Source organism: Amblyomma mixtum, chromosome 2, assembly GCF_055824585.1.
Source record: "Amblyomma mixtum isolate Tamu chromosome 2, ASM5582458v1, whole genome shotgun sequence".
NCBI lineage: Eukaryota > Metazoa > Arthropoda > Arachnida > Ixodida > Ixodidae > Amblyomma > Amblyomma mixtum.
In genome coordinates, this window is record NC_143013.1 from 218,879,625 (window position 1) to 218,899,117 (window position 19,493).

At 47.0% G+C, this 19,493-nt stretch overlaps 1 protein-coding gene and 1 long non-coding RNA gene across 5 annotated transcripts in view; one reads left to right on the forward strand and one right to left on the reverse strand.

Moving 5' to 3' along the window:
• The window catches only part of Atg1 (serine/threonine-protein kinase unc-51-like protein Atg1), a 167,126-nt gene that overhangs the window by 28,370 nt on the left and 119,263 nt on the right, over nucleotides 1–19,493 (reverse strand). For all 4 annotated transcript variants that reach the window (XM_089573116.1, XM_089573115.1, XM_089573117.1 and 1 more), the window contains 3 exons: nucleotides 2,239–2,289; nucleotides 744–940; nucleotides 160–261 (listed from right to left, as the gene is read on the reverse strand). In XM_089573116.1, coding sequence (XP_089429242.1) covers nucleotides 160–261; nucleotides 744–940; nucleotides 2,239–2,289 — 350 coding nt within the window. The remainder of the gene's footprint in view (nucleotides 1–159; nucleotides 262–743; nucleotides 941–2,238; nucleotides 2,290–19,493) is intronic.
• On the forward strand, nucleotides 8,621–19,377 carry LOC149362601 (uncharacterized). The gene is made up of 4 exons (XR_016289027.1): nucleotides 8,621–10,091; nucleotides 10,965–11,058; nucleotides 11,604–11,679; nucleotides 18,855–19,377. It is a non-coding gene; the product is annotated as an uncharacterized LOC149362601 (long non-coding RNA).

Sequence of the window (19,493 nt, forward strand, 5' to 3'; positions counted from 1 at the left end):
GACATTTCCGAAAGGGACACAAGTTGGAATACAGGTCCTGGTGTCCAGAAGCACATGAAACCATATGCTTTTCAGCTACTGCGCTTGGGTACATAGCGTTAAAAGAGGCGGCATCACCACCGCCGTCTGCAGATGCATCCGCGCATAGTGATAGCGTACCTTGAAGGGCGCAGTTCCCGTCAGGCACTGGAACACGATGGTGCCGATACTCCAGAGGTCGGCCTTGGCGTCATACTGGAGCGACATGATCACCTCCGGGGCCTGCACACGACAGAGAGAGCCGCATACCTATCACAACGAGGCTCTATAAAAACACAAGGCATGGGGCCTCGCGGACTTTGGTCGTTGGGCAAGATGGCGGGCACATTTGCCCATAGCAGACCTTTCAGATAACACCCGTTACGAAGCGTAGCAGTTTCCAGCTCAGAGACCAACGCAGCCTTCAATCACATGGCCCTGTGGAGAAGTCCACGTGCGCACAGCCAAAAGCCCACGCTGCTCCTACCATTTTCGCCTCATTGAGCCACAAGTTTATTCTCACAAATGTTACTAGAACAGGTGACATTTGACGATACCGAATTGTTAGCCCCAGTTTCGCACACTATGAGGGAGCAGGCCAGTGGTTTCACTGAGATGTTCCCTATGCACGTATCACTCGTGGATCGCGCTTACACCTTACACCGCCCTGGCACCCTACTGTTGGTACAATGCATATTCCCTCTTAAACAGGAAAGAGTACGCACCATGTACATGGGCGACCCACAGAGCGTGGCTGCCATGACTCCGTCCTGGAGGAAACGCGCAAAGCCAAAGTCGGCGATCTTGAGCGTGATGTCCGCAGGGGCTGGCTTGGGCCGCGGCCCATGGCACAGCAGGATGTTCTGCGGTTTCAGGTCTCGGTGAACGATGAATCTGGCGTTCAGGGCTCGCATGGCACCAGCTGCAATGGCGGCGGACACAAGGTTGAATTAGAGCACACCATGGCTACAAACACTGCTGCTTCTCCACATAAGCACCCACACAGTTTTGGAGCAGGCGTAACCTGACACGAGATTCTTTCTTCTGTTTTAAGGCGAATGCCTTTAATGCCTCATCGTAGTTGACAGAAGGTTGTCAGCAAAAGTGTCACGCTTTTTGGTTGGTCGAAATGGTTATGACGCCATATGACGCCAGAGTGCACGGATTCGCAGTAATGAGATCACCCACAGATGCATGACGCCCCCTTTTGGAACAGACGACAACTAATAAAATAGTTGTCGTCCACTCCGACAGGGGGAGTAAGGCGTCCATGGGTGACCTCACAGTCAATGCCAAACATCGGGCCAGGAAAGGCTCTCTCGCCTTGCCGCACTTTACAGAGCCAAAGTGCCCCCTGAATTTTTAAGGACACATGCTAAAGCATGCTGGTTCCAACCTCTCCATATACTCGTACACTTGGTTCCAGAACTATCTTACTCCCAAGCTCTTAGCGATTAATGTCTTAAAACAAGCACTTGTAATGGGGAGTGCTCAAGATTTGTGATTTAATGCTCCATCAAGGATTAACTACTTCAGTTTAAAACACCGTGATCCCCTGCCTGCCTTCTCAGACCTCGAGCATCAACGTTGACCTGTACAAAGAGATTGGCTTTAAGCCTAACAGTGGCTCATAGAGCCCAACATCAATTTGAATCCATATATATATCAAAGAAGGCAGGAGCACAAGGAAAAAAAAGAAATCATGCGGTACAAATACGGCAACTAAACCACATGCTCGAGCTGGGTGACGTTTCTAACGCTAGCACGGTTAAGGTTAACAGCCAGCTAGGGCACCTCATGCAAGTAAATAGAGCAGAATGCAGGTGAACTCCACGGAATATGTGGCCTCACATCGCCCCTTGACTGAACGTGGTTTCGACAGGTGTTCCTAGCGAAAGATGAGCGACCTCAGATTTTTCACCTTCCCGAAAAGCTCACATCCAAAACTGCATCAAAATATACCTATTGATTAAGGCGGAGTGCACAAATTTCATGCGATACATACAGCTCCTCATCCAAAATAGCCACTGCTCTTAGTTTACTTTAAGCAAAGTCTCCAAACAGTTAACTGCATGGACCCTAAACTCCACACTCCTAAAGTGACAAGAGAATCAATAATATATGAGCTGTCCATAAAGTAAGCGACGAGGCACACGGGCACAGAAAACGATCATAGGGAACAATGAAAACAAGGCAACAGTTGCCTCCAGCAAAACTCACCAATTTGCCTCAGGAAAAGACGGATGGTATTCTCACTCAGCGTGCCCTTTTCTGCGATTAGTGAACGAAACAAAAAAAGCGGAGGAAAAAAATTGCGCATTAATTAACCACGAGCACAGCATTTACTGCAGGCCGCCACATGAACTTGACAGCCACGAAAGCTCAACTCGAAATGACATCATATACATCAAATGAGGATGAAAGTCAGTACTGTGTAAAGGAGCAGACACAGACTCAAAGGAGGAAGTCGACACGGCACCCCTTCCTCTTGGTCATGCCCCACCTCCCTTACAAATATTTTTTAGGCAGTCTGCAGAACACAATATTTTGCAAGGACTCATTCGTGTGGCCTGACTGACCCAGCTGTTATCTCTAAACTACAGAGACTAAGAAAAAAAGAACTGTTAGCTTCTGCCCTGCTCAGAGTGCAACACATCCTTTGGGAGATACCTATCTGTCTACCTGAGTTCATTTACAGCCGTGTTCCTCGTGCAAGGAGATTAAAAAAGAAAACTTTTCACCATCGTGTTCTTGTTTGTGAGTACAGCATTGCAGTGAGCAGTGAGGTACGCTATGCACAGCTGGTACCTTGACAAGAGAAAATGATAACTGCATAATAAATGGTTAATGGCAGCCGAGCAGTGTTCCAAGTGTTCTGTAGGTAAAAATCTGCAACTCACAAGAGACTAAAGGACTATGTTACATCCATAAAAAGCTGCATTAGAAAACTACAGCTTCCGTTAAGGTTACTTCCATCACTGTCCAGGAGGAGATTCAAAATGCCTTATGGCCTCTGCAGGTGCAAACTTGACTTTATTAATGACAGCAAACACCTACTGTGCATGACACTGCATGTTCAGATCGGTGGCTTACTATAGTCTGAAGCAAAGCCTAACTGTTAGTGCATCTTATGCAGGCTTGACAGGTTTGCATTTTGAAGCGGGGAATTAGCAGAAACCAGGCAAAAAAAAAAAAACTGCCCCGTTCAAAACCATCGACTAGCAAGTTCACATAAAGCGCTTATTGAGCGCACAACCAAGGGTCAAGCACCACGAATTGTGTGACCCTAATGAACATTTTTTCTTGAGCCTATAATAGGTGAACGTGTCCTCCAGCTAAGGTACGTCTAGAGGCCCTAGGGGCACAATCAGTACCACCTTGGATTACGACAGGCTCCGCCACTTTTAACGCTCAGCCTCCTAGCCGAGACGGGGGTGAAAGGCGCAGCGCAGCGTTATGTTTCTGCCCGCGAGCTCCGGGGACGCACAGATCCACGGGGTCCCGGACTTGGCAATTAAACGCTCGCAGCACACAGAGGCCCACAGAGAGCAATCACTGTCCGCCGCGGCACAGCTCGGAGTGAACCGCACGCCACCAAGGACGACAACACATCAGCAGAGAGGCCCGCACGTGGGAATAAAAGCGGCGCGCAAAGCGAGGCGACGCCCGAGGCGGTAATTTCTTCGCGGCCCGCACCTCCGCGAGAGGCAAACAAAAGGTTCCGTAACCATGTCCGTAACCCCATCCTCCTCCTTTCCCCTCGGCCGCAGTTGGGAGCGGGTAGTGCGCGAACCAAGCAAAATAAGGCGATCCCGTTGCGCGAGAAACCCGTTCTCTCTTCGTTCTTTTTATTTTTTTTTTCTTTCTCTCTGGCCAGCGGGGGGGGGGGGGGGGGGGGGGGTTATGCCAACCTCCAGCATTGCAGCAGCCGGCGGCGGCCGCCGCGTTGGGGTGCGCTGCTGTTACAGACGCGGAGCGAGGACATACACGGCGGCGTGTCAATTATGATTTGCCGAGATAGCGCACGCGCGCGAACTGGACGCCGGTTATACTGCTCCGAAGGTTCAGGGAGAAAGTGCATTGGCACGGATAAGCACGCGCGCGCGCGCCTTTCTCGGAAAGCTTTCACGCTGGCCAAGGAACTCAAAACGCGAGGCCGCCATACGGCTTATTAATACGCACCGGCAGGTATAAGGCGTGTGTACAGAATGCGCCGTGTTTCCCCGCACTGCATGCTTGCATAGTTCACCGGCACCCGAATTCCAATCTACGCGGCGCAGGAGGCCTTGAGCGCGTCATCCTTTCCTTATCCTTGTCGCTGGCTGCGTTGTCGTTGGTTCTAATCATATCTGCTGCTGTGACTGTTTCTAAATAATCTCAATCTTGTGATACCGAAAATATAGTTTTGTTTTTCACCCTCTAATCTTTAATGCGTACTACAGACTTTTTACACTATATTGTGTGCACTGCCGCGCCGCGGTGGCTCAGTGGTTACGGCGCTCGGCTGCTGACCCGAAAGACGCGGGTTCGATCCCGGCCGCGGTGGCCGAATTTCAATGAAGGTGAAATTCTAGAGGCCCGTGTACTGTCAGTGCACGTTAAAGAACCCCAGGTGGTCGAAATTTCCGGAGCCCTTCACTACGGCGTCCCTCATAGCCTGAGTTGCTTTGGGACGTTAAACCCCAATAAACCAAACCATATTGTGTGCACTGTATCTTTTAATCTACACGCGTTAGGCATTACACGCGTTAGGCATTACTGTAGATTAAATAACCTGTAGTAAACTGCTCTTATCCTGTGCGACGTTGTAACCACCCACTCCCCTATGCAATGCCCTCTACATGGGCCATATGGGGGATCTTGGAAAAAAAAAAAATGTAAGACGCACGGCTCTCTTCGATGTGGCTGCGGTGTATAACGTAGGGGGAATCGATGAAGCAAGAAATCGGCGCCGGTCGATCGCTCGAGCTGCCAGCTCTTTTAATTGGCATCCCAAACCGCTCGGCATAAGCAGGGGGAAAATCGACTGCTTTTAAGGTTCTCTTCCGCGCACAGAGTGCCTAGGCATTTCAATTCAATTCAATTTAATTTATTTCGCATTTTTTACAACAGTACAAGAATGCGAGGGCAAGCAACAAAAAGCTGCTGATTAGCAGCTTGACGAAGGTTGCTGCCCTTGTATATTTGGCAGGTTGAAGGGCGTTAACATAAAGCTTTTCATTGAAACAACTATAAATGTCTGGATTAAAAGCAGAGATCACTTATACATATCTTGTAGACATTCTCATTGGACACAATCAACCTCTGAGGCATGAAGAACGGCTGAACGATCGGCTTAAAGCCACCCCCCTCCTCACCTGCCCAAGAAGGAAAATACCTGCTGTTCCGCGACACAAATATGGCGCCCAGATTGGACAGCTGTCAGTGGGGCTGCTCAGAACGCACGAGGACAGTGACGCACACAGAAGCCTGACAGTTCCACAGCGAGTCGTTACTAATTGTTCGACGAAAGGTTACTGTACTCGGGGAAACTTACTGCGAACCAGTACCACCAGCTGCAAAAGTTCCCCAAGCCAATGCACCGGCCTGTGTATTAAAACGCCAACGTCAAAGTTTTGTTAGCGCCCATACACTACGATCAACAAACATGTCGCCAAATAGCAAAATTTAGCACCTGCTCCCTTTTGAGGTGTCAGCGGAGTTGTGTGAAATACCAAGTCGAAGGCCAGGGACAGAAGGCAAGTTTTTGTGCAGAGGAAGTAATCCTTCCGGTCTTGCGATTCTCCACGTCCCAAGCAGACGTCGCAAACGGAAGAACAAAGACACTGTTTCTGCTTTGCTTTTTTTGTTTTTTCTTCTTCCAAGACCTGTTGTACAGGTCAGCAAAGCTTGTCGAAATGCGCGAAGCAGGCACAAGGATAGCGAGGGGACGCACCGGTAGCGTTCACTTCAAGCTCTTTTCTTTTTTTTCTCGCCATCCCACGCGCCGGCAAAAAGCAAAAGTATGAAAAAGCAAAACACACGTAAGAAACATTACTTTCCTAATTGACGACCCCGATTCTGAAAACAGTTTAGTTTAGTTTACAGGGTTTAACGTCCCAAAGCGACTAAGGCTATGAGAGACGCCGTAGTGAAGGGCTCCGGATTTTTCGACCACCTGGGGTTCTTTAACGTGCACTGACATCGCACAGTACACGAGCCCCTAGAATTTCTCCTCCAAAGTAATTCGACCGCCGCGGCCGGGCTCGAACACGCGTCTCTCGGGTGAGCAAGCTGAGTTTAGTTTAGTTTATTGGGTTTAACGTCCCAAAGCGACTGAGGCTATGAGAGACGCCGTAGTGGAGGGCTCCGGAAATTTCGACCACCTGGGGTTCTTTAACGTGCACTGACATCGCACAGTACACGGGCCTCTAGAATTTCTCCTCCAAAGAAATTCTAGCCGCCGCGGCCGGGATCGAACCCGCGTCTTTCGGGTCAGCAGCCGAGCACCGTAACCGCTGAGCCACCGCGGCGGCTGGTGAGCAAGCTGAGCACCATAACCACTGAGCCACCGCGGCGGCTGATTCTGACTCTGAAAAACACGCTCTCCCTTACTGACACAAGAGTCGCCCACACCCGCAATGTCTTTACCGCTTCGATAATTTGGTTTCATCCGGCAAAGTCTATTGCCCAAATATATAGCAGCTGACAAGGACAATTATCGAAACGGCGGAGGACTCGAGCGTGCGGGTGAGTGAGTGTCGGTAAGTGAAAGTAGTGCCTACGTAGCCCGAGTCACGCCATCGGAAAAGGCGCGCGCATTTTTAGAAATCAAGGTCATCTACGGGGAACTACACGTTGCATCACTGTGTTTCAAGGGAGCAACTACTAGCGAGTGACTGAGCAAAAACGATTCTGCGGACACTTCACGTAGCTTTTTTTTGTAAGGAGCAAACCTGCGCGGCTGAAAAAAATTCGTCCCGGTGCGGAATACCAGCTGTGGTTTCTACGGTGTGCACATGGCCACCAAACACCACGGGTTCGGGTGACGCCAAGGCACCGCTGCGGCGCGCTGCGCCGAGAGGTGGCCTAGCTGTGCGCACCGTAGAAGCCTTACAAGGTCTCGGGTCTCTTAAAACGAAAAAAAAAAAAAAGTTTTCTTCGTTGATGGGAAATTGCGAACAGCGGCCACCTCCGAGGTGTGACCTCCTTCCGCAGCCGTATTAATTTATTTATTTACTTATTTACTTCAATACGCACAAATCGCCCAAATAGGTGGATGTTGGTGCGCGATAACCCCCCTGATTGACATACTCATCTCTCCTCACTAACGACGGATTATCACTGAAATCGGCTTTACTCTAGTAAACATCCAAGACTCGGAGCAAGCGTTTAATCCAGGTAAGATCAATCGCTGCTTTGTGATGACGGCTCACAACGTTGTGCCATACATTGGTTTGGTTTACTGGTTTATTGGCATTTAACGTCCCGAAGCAACTCAGGCTATGAGAGAGGCCGTAGTGAAGGGCTCCGGAAATTTCGACCACCTGGGGTTCTTTAACGTGCACTGACATCGCACAGTACACGGGCCTCTAGAATTTCGCCTCCATAGAAATTCGGCCGCCGCGGCCGGGATCGAACCCGCGTCTTTCGGGTCAGCAGCCGAGCGCCGTAACCACTGAGCCACCGCGGCGGGGTGTGCCATACATTGATATGTGCTATACGAACAGCAACGAAAGTACCAGATTGCAGTGTATCGGCTACAGAGTTTTTCTGCTGAAATTATTCACAATGACAACCCTAATACGTAAGAGCTAAATGTCGCAGCACTAAACAAAGCAACGGGATGATGTTCACAAAGCAGAGGGATGTATGATGTCATTTATAATATTACACAACACTCTAAGAACTGATACTCCTCCATTAAGAGTAAAAGAGCCTCGCTACTCCTGCAGGTCTCAATCTACTCTCTCTACAAACGAGAAAGAGTGAAAGGTCCTGTTCACTCCTCTTGACAAAAGAGTAAAATGGCATTTCCACTCCTGCGTACTTCAAGGGAGTTCAGTGCTTGTTTTACTCCTCCGCCCTTACGGCCATACATTCGTAAGGGCGCGCTAGCTTCTCGGGGCCGGCCTGCCAGCCTGGATGCCGGCGTCAGAAAAATGCACTGGTATTGTTTGTTCACGACCAAAGCTCTGGGATAGAGTATCATTAGCCAATGTCGAGTTGTTGGTAGAAGCGATAACAGCCATACAAATTTCCTCCCATAGCCGCTTTGCTGCTGCTCTGGAGTTCGCCTGGCCTCTGCTATAGCTCCGCTCCTGAAGGGGTCGCGGAAACCGAGCATATATTTATTTCCCTATGACGCGGGGTTCAGAGTAAAACGGTGCCGAGGGTAGCACCTAAGTGCTGGCCAGTTTCGAAGCGCATTCAGCTACAGCATCTATGTGAAATCGGCTAGGTTTAGCGACGACAAGGGCAGCCAGCGAGCAGCGCACAGTTCGTCGCCCGGCGCGACCGCGGGCGGCGTCGATGCCGAAAGCTCGGCTCGCTCAATGATTCGCTCCGTAGCTTGCGAATCGCGCACGCAAGGCTGGAAAATCGAGCAGCGACTGGCCTGCGATTGAGCGAGCCTTTAGGCCCACGTTTGCAGCACAGGTGAACAAATTTAGCACACATGTATGCATGTAATATCGGCTGCGTTGCGGCGATTCTTAAGCTCGTCCTCGACGCCATCATCACCGTTCGGGTCGACCCGAGCATATCTTTATTTCACTACGAGACATAGTTCACAATAAAACGTACTTACAATGCAAAGAGTAGCACCTCAGCGCTAGCCAGTTTCGAAGCGCTCTCAGCTCTGGCATCGAAGTGAAACCTCCTAGGCTTAGCTACGAATACGGCAGCCAGGGAGCAGGCCGAAGCTCGTCGCGCGGCGCGCTCGCGAGCAGCGTCATTGCTGAAAGCTCGGCTCACTCACAGATTGGCTCAGAAACTTGCGAATTGTACTCGCAAGGCTGGTAAATCGAGCAGCTAGCGGCTGGCCTGCGACTGAGCGCACGTTCGCAGTACAGGTGAACAACAATTAGCGCACGAATGCTTGGGATACCGGCTGCGTTGCGGCCACGTTAAGGCGATTCTTAAGCTCGTCCTCGACGCCATCGTCACCGTACGTGACACACAGGCTGAGAACTTAAATTCGAGTACGTGCTAAAGTAAGCTGCTCGTATTTCTCGGAACAATCTGAACTCGAAAAGACAGTTGCTTCTGTCGGCTTCCATGCATGTGGGCTTTTGCTAGTGAAAGTACACTCGAACAGGATGCGGCGAGTGCGGGCCGCTGTTGCATATAAGCTAAAGTGTGAAGCAAGTATCGTCGTAGTTCCGTAACGCAGTTGATATCACAGTAATCCGCTTGTACGGGTCACATTTAAGCTCTGTTTCATGTAGATCTCCGTCGAGCATGCCAGTGTCGCGTTGAGTAATGCATCGCAGCAGCTCTTTGTCCTACCGCTCGCGTCGAACATATCCTTGATATGGACCAGTTTGCGATACGGTGCGTTTCTTCGCGTTTTTTGTCGCATTTAAGGGATTTTCGCTGCCGTCAATCGAAATTGCATTCCGTCAACAGCGTCGTCTGCGCCGTCGTCTGCTAGGACACCCGGGGATGGGATCACAGGATCGCAGCTTCTACAAACGACATGTCAGCAAAAGTATCTAAAAGCGCTTTGGTATTCGCATTTAATAAAGAAATAAAATGAAAAAATATAAGTTGTTTTTGTTGCGAACACAATTCAAATATTAGTAATAAAAAAAGCGCATTTGTAGGTTTTTTCAACGAAGCAAAACTGCAGCCGTCGTCACGTTTTGTGTTATTTGGGTTTTCGTAGCATTGTTTGAGTGCTCGTGCGGTGGACGTGTATGAAGAACACAAGTGTGTTTTGGAAACCAACGACGAGAATTACGCCCTGTCAACACTGGTGATTTTGAACGGGTAAAGCCGTGAAGAAAGGTAGCGCTACGACTTCTTGTCATCTGGAGAGGCAACGAAGAAGAATGTGCGGTTTTGCTAAGCCTTGATGAGCCGTCTGAACGGTGAGTCCCGTGTACGTTTCTTTACTTCTGATCTCTATTCGCACGCGTTATTAGTGTGCGCCTATATAGGGATGGCAGTGCAGGCAGTCTGCGTGCGGTTGCCTCAGCTATAATGCGTTAAGGCCGATTCACACGACGGTCCGTTGGCCCGCGGCCCGCGCACTACGTATTCAGGCGCGCTGTCGGCCGCGGCCACCAGTTATCACAACAGAGTTATGCGGTCGCTTGCTAGCGCTGCGAAAAACAACAGACAATGTTTATTACATTCCAATAGCATAGATTTGTGCTACGTAGGAGAGGATGATGAGCGTGCAGAGCGCTCTTGCTAGGCCAGCTGCGGACAGACAAGGGAACTGACAACGGTCGAGTTGCCTCGCGGCTGGTGTCCGTCGGATTGATTTGTGCTACTTAGAAGATGACGATGAGCGGCAGTGCCGCGCGACAGAGCACTCGCGCTAGGCCAGCTGCCAACAGACAGTGCTCAGTGTGTGTACTCGTGGGATTAGTGCTTACGCCTTAATATTTGTCATACAATTTTTTCGGGGACAATGATCGCGTGCAAAAGGCTGGGGCATATCCCTTGCCTAGTCATTTGTAAATTTTTATCTGTGCTTCCCCATGGAACAGAATTTGACACAGTATTATGTCAAAGTTAGATCGTTCTTGCGTCTGCCCTGAGGTGTAGGTGTCGATGCTTCCTCGCCTTCAGATTTTGAGAACTGTTTGGGATGCAACTGCGCACTTATTTAGGATTTCAAGCTTTTTGCTATATCCCTCGTTTGTGCGGCCCGCTTTCAAGTCGTTCGCTATATCGGTGATGGTTTGTTATTGATTTTCACTTTCTCTTATTTATTCTTGGTTGACTGCCACCAGCTGTGCTGCCGGCGATTCTCCGCGCTCGGAACTATTCCCAGGCACGAGACCCTACCCACAGACCTCCCTGCACCACACTCACCAGTTTTCTTCGGTATTTTTTTCCCTTGCTCTTACTTGCATTGCCACTAGGCAGTTTTTATTTCTGTGCAGATTTGTTAAATGCAATACCAATTTTCGTTTCATGCTGTGATGTGAGATATCGTGCTTCTTGCTAATGAATGCATGCCTTTTCCATCCTCTCGTCATTTGTGCAAAGCAGACGAGTCTACTGGTCGCTACGTTCAATTTAAAAATACCTTCGGTGCTGCTCCAAAGCACCCTAGTAGTAATAATTAAATCCTGTGCATGCTATATTCGAATAGTTACGCTCTTTTCATCATGCATAAAAATAGTGGTATTCCAGCCTGCTCATCTTTCTATGCGGTTGTGACAGTCATGTAAATCTACTGAAAAAATGTATATCGGTGCATCACATACAATCTGTTCATTTCTTTTGTCATGGGCCATCTCATTGCTTTTTGTGTTCCTATGTGAATACCTTATTCTAATTTATGAAGCAGTAGACAATTTCTTCTTTGTCATTCATGACATTGTTACGGCCACTGACAACAGTTGCTCTGACATATTTATTTGCAGTTGCCAGCTGCCAGTATCTACTGGGCCATTCGTGCTTCCAGCTTTTGGCTGTGCTATCTCTCCTCAGCTGTTTGTGGTAGGTATTGTTTTCCAGTGATGCATACCTTACCTGCCTATTTAGAAAAATTTCGTAGACATAGGCTCACAGCCGGGTTTAGAAATGCATGCAGAGCTCTACGTGCACTTAGCAGCAGTACCTCCCTGTATAATCACATGAATCTGATCCTGAATTACATGAATGTAATTGCATGATCTGTATGAAATAGTCGCTCATGAAGCTTTTGACTGCTGCTGTTAACATAATGGAGTTTACACTGCTTCAGGTGCAGTGACTATTTCACACATGTTGCCTCTTATGCATATGTGCCCTCTGAAAGGGCGAACATATTCCTTTATCCCTTTAAAAAACATTGTGTTCTATCATGATGCTTTACCGGTATTTCTGGTGTATAGACCAAAATGTCACTCAGTATTGTAACATGAAGCGGGAACTCAGTTTGTCCAATGTTTTAGAGGTAACATGAAGCGGGAACTGAGTTTGTCCAATGTTTTAGGGGTCCTAAAACATTGGACCAACACAGTTCCCACTCGAGTTATTGATCACTTCGCTCTCGCCCTACCATAAGCTTGCCGTCCAGGTTGGACAAATTGGTAGAGCGACTGCTCCAGTGAAGTGGTGGTTCTGAGCTCGAACACCGGACCAGGACGAATCTTTCTTTAACTACGAAGTTTCTGTGAAAGCTGTATAGCTTTCCTTTGTAGCCATTTGGCTGTGCTCGAGTGGATGTCAATGAGTAATTACTCCTTATTACAGATCTTTTGTCAACGCCAAACTGATTCAGTAGCAACAAATAGTAGAAGGGTAAAAGCATGCTGCTCCCAAAAATTCGTTAAGCATGTTATAAAATGTATGCTGTATTGTTTTAACTGCTGCAAAGAAATAACGGTGATGTTAGATGCCCAGCCCCTATTAGGTAAACATAGCTCGCAATTAACACAGTGGATCGAAAAGAAATATGTACTTCAACCCTCACGACGACCCTCACCCCAGTAAAACAAAAAGTGCCAGTGTTGCCATACTTGAGAGCTTTGCTCTTTAAAAGTGCAGTAGACTGCTACTCAAAGTTGACAAAAAAATGCGTCTCGTTTTCTGCATGTGCATTCCACAGTGCTGGTGCCATTTTCACTGGCCATTGACATTCAGTCGCATGATGTGCACCCCGCTCCTCGAGTTGATTTTGTTTGTCTTGTGAACCTGCCGTCAAAATCAGTGCAGGATAATGCTTCCCCAGTTGATCTGCAGTTAACCTTGTCCTTTGCCAGCTGCTGTCACCCTTTCTCCACAGAGAAGGGCGGTGGGAGTCCAAGCCAGGTGGAGTTGAAATATTTGACTAGTAGTGGACAGGGATCCTGCGGTTTGTTGAGGACACAGGCAAATTGGAGACTTATGGAAGAATTTTTTTACCAGCCAAAAAAGACGCATACACAAGAGAGAACCGCACAGGACAAGGGCTGGTAAAAGCCGTAGTCCTCTGTGGTTCTCTCTCTCTTGTGTATGCGTGTTCCTTGGCGGGTAAAAAAATTCCTCTGTAAGTCTCCAATTTGCCGGCTTCCTCCACAGATTGGAGGATCCCTGTCTGTTACTAGTCAAATTTCACTACTCCACCTAGATTGGACTCCCACTGCCCTTCTCAAACTTTTGAAATCCTGTTGCCCTAGCAGATCATCAGCTGTCGGTTGTATTACTTTCGCTTCAGTGAAATTTGACATGTAGCGGACAGGGATCCTAGAATTTGTGGAGTACACAGGCAAACTGGAGACTTATAGAAGAATTTTTTTACCAGCCAAGGAAGACGCATACACAAGATTCGTTGTCTGTGTTTCACTACTGAAAGTTCTAAATGTGTGCAAAAGTGTATCGTGCATTCGCACGTATTTTGAAAACTCAATTTTTGCAGCGTTAGGTTTTCGGAATTGGAGCTGTAGCATTGCCGCCACAGAATCCCGCTCGTGAACAAAGCGCACACTTATTTGCTAGGTATATATTCGGTATACCGCAACCAGTACACGTCACTGTTTGGAAGGTTCTGTCGCGAAATTTCTGATTGTGCAAGGTAGCTTTTCTTTTAAATTCAAGCGCTCTCTATTTGCTTTTTCCTGTGCATATTCATCGGTCGTTTCAATTCGGAAACGTTGGTGCTGCAAGATGTGCATACGGAAGCTACTTTTGTGCACAAAGCTCCTGAATTTTTGAAAGCGCAGCTCTGACAGTTCTCGTTGTCATAAATAAGTACAAAGCAGCCTAATCTTTTTGGACACACCATTTCATGCTCTTAGCTGTTTCTGAGAAACAGGCTGCCTTTTTTTCTGTTTTTGGTGTGAAACATTCCTAACAACTTCTTTCTTTCTCCATGCACAGATAGCCTATGCATACACGGGCAGCTTGATTGCAATATTTAGGGCAATATTTATAACAGGTGCAGTGAGCCTTGGTGCATGTGGACAGAAATTAAGCTAGGGTGGGGTGGGGTATTTTCGCACAGGGTAATGTTATGCGGAGGGTCTGGCGTATTGAAACCGAGTCTTTCTGAGCTCTTATTAGACGTCCCAGCACCAGGACAGTAGTTGAGGCTTTTCTTCTTTGTTGTCCAGTCAATGGTTTCCATCACATAAAATAGCCTTAATTCTAGCTATCCCGTGGCCGTCTAACAGAATGATGCAGATATACTGAAGTGATCAGTGTTGTATAAAAGTAGTGAGAACATTGCAAATGCAAGACAACTTCATTGGTTTGCAGTGCACTAACGTGGCAGTCATAGAGAATTACACATTACATTTGCAAATCTAAATTGTGCATAATAGTATGGACTGGCACGTAATGTGCGAAGTAATCACAGTTATCTCGTTCATGCCAAATGCTAGTGTCAAACATTGTCAGTATTGCATATTTATAAAGAGCAGACATGCTGTGCCTAACTTGTCGTTGGATAGATTTTATTACTATGAAAGCAAAAAGTTTACACATGGCTGTCGTGTTCTTGCGTGGGAAGTAGTATTATCTTAAATGAGTATAAACACCAAATTTTTGGTTATGTGTGTTCTTTGTAGCGACGTGCTGGGCATTCGTATACATAGAAGTGTTGAATAGTATTCGTCTCCAATCGCTAAATAATTACAACCAGATTTCTTTTCTTCCCTGTTTCAATAGCATAGCAATTGCTATGACATCAGTGTTCAGTATAGGTTATGGAAGGCACAAAAAAGCTACGATATCGCTACTTCATCATTTTAATTAGTTACAATGCTAAAGCCAGCCTGCCTTAAGAGTCGGAATCACAATGAATGACGAAGCCGCAATTATATTGCAGTTTTCCTCATGCCTCCCCTGGCTTATACTGACCTTTGATGCCATTGCTCAGTTTTTAAAAGTGAAGCAGGAGAGAGAAGATATTTAATTACAAATTATTTAGCAGTCATAGGCGAATACTGTGTGGTTATCCGTGCATAGTAATGCCTTATGCATCATTAAAAAAAAAAAATGTGCAACTGAAATTTGCTCGGCTGCTGACCCAAAAGACGCGGGTTCGATCCCGGCCGCGGCGGCTGGAATTTCTTTGGAGGAGAAATTCTAGAGGCCCGTGTACTGTGCGATGTCAGTGCACGTTAAAGAACCCCAGGTGGTCGAAATTTCCGGAGCCCTTCACTACGGCGTCTCTCATAGTTGAAGTTCAGAATGGCGCAAAAGACACACACACAGGAAAAAAGGGGATGACACAAAGAGCGCCTACTACCAACTGAATTTATTTCAGAAACACCCTCTTTTATAAGGCAAGACATATCAAACACGAACCGGAAGCAGAAAAAACACATATTCATGGTTTGATTTCACATTTTGAAACACCATCGGCAGAAAAGAAAAAGCCACAAGAACAAAAAACAGAATCTAGAACTACACGTGCCCGTCTAAGAAACCCAGCTCCTGGCGGCATAGTTTAATCGATGAAGTGCTAATGCACGTGGACCCAGCTTTCTGTATATGGTATGCTTCTATAATCTCTCTTTCAAATCGCTCCTTGCCTCTGCCGATAAACGTTGCCTGTTCCAGCATCGGTCCGCAATCTCTGCACTCCCTACAGTGATCCGGCAGGTTGCCCCTGTCATTGTTTTTAATTGTTCTTCTGTGCTCGCTAGCTCTCTCATTGAAACACCGGCCAGTCTGGCCAATGTAGGCGGATCCACAGCTGAGCGGTATGCGATACACGACTTCGGACTTGCATTCAGTGAACCGTATCTGATGTTTGATAGCGCATCTTCGGGGTCGTCTGTTCATCATGGAGCAAATTTTTGCAAGTTTGCATGGTGCTGAAAACAACACATTTACACCATATCGACCCCCTACCTTCTTGATATTGTGCGCTATCTTATGCATGTACGGAATTACCACCACAGGCCTCTTGTCTTCCTGCTTGCTTTGCGTATCACCGCTAGAAGTGACCTTGATTCTTTGTAGCAGAGATTCACATATCGCTGTTATCATCATACACGGGTAGCCAGCGCTACCCAGTCTCACTAGCTGCTTGTCAAAGCCGGCCTGCACACAATGATCGCAGGATTTCGAGAGAGCTGCGTGTAGGCACGTGATGGCAATGCTGCGTTTGACCAGTTTGGAGTGGGCACTGCTGAACGGCATGAGGCTTTTCTTAGAACGGGGGTTGTACACCCAACACACATGGTCTTTTTTAGAAAAATCAAACAATGTCCAGGAACTGGATTTTACCCTCTTGAGGCAGTTCCCAAGTAAAGGTAAGGCCTTGAGAACTGTCTCTAAAAATGTTAAGAACATCAGCAACAGCATCGTCAAAGATATCTTTGACGATGCTGTTGCTGATGTTCTTAACATTTTTAGAGACAGTTCTCAAGGCCTTACACCTTTACTTGGGAACTGCCTCAAGAGGGTAAAATCCAGTTCCTGGACATTCTGTTTGATTTTTCCAAAAAATACCATGTGTGTTGGGTGTACAACCCCCGTTCTAAGAAAAGCCTCATGCCGTTCAGCAGTGCCCACTCCAAACTGGTCAAACGCAGCATTGCCATCACGTGCTTACACGCAGCTCTCTCGAAATCCTGCGATCATTGTGTGCAGGCCGGCTTTGACAAGCAGCTAGTGAGACTGGGTAGCGCTGGCTACCCGTGTATGATGATAACAGCGATATGTGAATCTCTGCTACAAAGAATCAAGGTCACTTCTAGCGGTGATACGCAAAGCAAGCAGGAAGACAAGAGGCCTGTGGTGGTAATTCCGTACATGCATAAGATAGCGCACAATATCAAGAAGGTAGGGGGTCGATATGGTGTAAATGTGTTGTTTTCAGCACCATGCAAACTTGCAAAAATTTGCTCCATGATGAACAGACGACCCCGAAGATGCGCTATCAAACATCAGATACGGTTCACTGAATGCAAGTCCGAAGTCGTGTATCGCATACCGCTCAGCTGTGGATCCGCCTACATTGGCCAGACTGGCCGGTGTTTCAATGAGAGAGCTAGCGAGCACAGAAGAACAATTAAAAACAATGACAGGGGCAACCTGCCGGATCACTGTAGGGAGTGCAGAGATTGCGGACCGATGCTGGAACAGGCAACGTTTATCGGCAGAGGCAAGGAGCGATTTGAAAGAGAGATTATAGAAGCATACCATATACAGAAAGCTGGGTCCACGTGCATTAGCACTTCATCGATTAAACTATGCCGCCAGGAGCTGGGTTTCTTAGACGGGCACGTGTAGTTCTAGATTCTGTTTTTTGTTCTTGTGGCTTTTTCTTTTCTGCCGATGGTGTTTCAAAATGTGAAATCAAACCATGAATATGTGTTTTTTCTGCTTCCGGTTCGTGTTTGATATGTCTTGCCTTATAAAAGAGGGTGTTTCCGAAATAAATTCAGTTGGTAGTAGGCGTTCTTTGTGTCATCCCCTTTTTTCCTGTGTGTGTGTCTTTTGCGCCATTCTGAACTTCAATCATGAACCAACTAGCCCCAAAGCAAGTTCGTCTCTCATAGCCTGGGTCGCTTTGGGACGTTAAACCCCATAAACCAACCCAAACCAAACTGAAATTTGTTGTCTGCCTCTTTGAGATGAAAAATTTTGAATTTTTCCTTCACTATTTTAGAGCATGAAATTCAGTTAATGGTATCTGAGAAACAGGAATTGCAACAGCCATTTCTCTTCAGCAAGAAAACTGTCATTGGTTTAGGTGTTTTCCCGATTCAAGGTTACCTTATATTTTAAACTGCACAATGTATTATGTGACAAGAAACCGTCAAGCACAATAGGTGTGGTTTTAGAAATGACTGGAAGTGATAAGGGAATACATTTACTTAGAGCAGGTAGTGACCGCTGATCCGGATCATGAAGGGTAATAACTAGAGGAATATGAATGGGGTGGAGTGCATATGGCAGGTTCTCTCAGATCATGAATGGCAGTTTTTCAATACCCCTCAAGTGAAAAGTATACAACAGCTGTATCCTACCGGTATTCACCTATGGGGCAGAAACGTGGAGGCTAACGAAGAGGGTTCAGCTTAAGTTAAGGACAACGCAACGAGTTATGGAAATAAAAATGATAGGCGTAACGTTAAGAGATCGGAAGCGGGCGGAGTGGGTGAGGGAACAAACGCGGGTTGAAGACATCCTAGTCGAAATCAGGAGAAAAAAGGGTGCTAGGGTAGGGCATGTAAGACGAAGGCAAGATAATCGCTGGTCCTTAAGGGTAACGGAGTGGATTCCAAGAGAAGGCAAGCGTAGCAGGAAGCAGCAAAAAGTTCCATGGGTGGAGGTTTGCAGGAACACGGTGGACATAGCTGGCGAAGGACAGGGTTAATTGCAGAACATGGGAGAGGCCTTTGCCTTGCAGTGGGCGTAGTCAGGCTGATCATGATACTTGCAGAAGAGCTTGCTCATGTTAAAATTTTCATTTGGTAAATATGTGCTTGTTTTACATGCACACAGCTTTTGAAAGGACTAGGATAGTGATAATTGTATTGGGCTTAATAAAATTGTAGCTCTGAATGAAGGTTTGCAATGAAAGGTGTCTGCACTTGGTCACAATATAGGTACGCACTAGTGGCGACATGACACACACGATCAGTACATTCTAGTTGTATTCTTTCTTTTTTTCCATGGGGTTATATGCAGGATAGTATGAAAAGGGCATTGGAATTGACTCTTACTTGCATTATTTTCATTCATGTTTGCAGGCACCCGGAGAAATGCACGCATAGCCAAAGCTCCTTCACTCAGCCGAGCAAGCTACGGCATCATCCAGCATCTTAGTTTCTTTTGAGCGCTTACAGCTCACTGCGGTGGATTTGGTAGATGGGTTTGCTTTGCTTTTGGCAGTGTTCTTGGCATTTAATGTCAAGTACACCCCAAAAACAAAGCGGGTTTGTCTGCTGCTTGAGACACTAATGGGGCTTGATCCTAGCGAGCGCCTCCCGAGCGTGTTTTGGGCAGCCACAGCAATCACAGCAATGACTTGAGAAATAAAAGTTATCAGTGTTGTACATTTGTGTCATTATTTCTTGAACCATTGTTATTCCCAACGCAGACAGAGCACCATACTAATGTGCAAACTGTAGTGTAGCCATAAAGTAGTTGTATGAGCAAAAGTTATTCTACTCAAAGATTATAATCCCTTTTGCTCATTACTCTTTTGTAGATGTAGCGCAGGTGGATCCTGCAAAACATATGACCAACTTGCTCTGAAGAATATGTGAAATAAGAAAATTAGTAGGATACTTTGAAAACACGTGAAACTCCTTTTGAAGGAGTAAAATAAGATCTGGGCTGATACTCCCTGAAGGAGTATAGTCACTCTAACAAACGGAGTCCTGGAA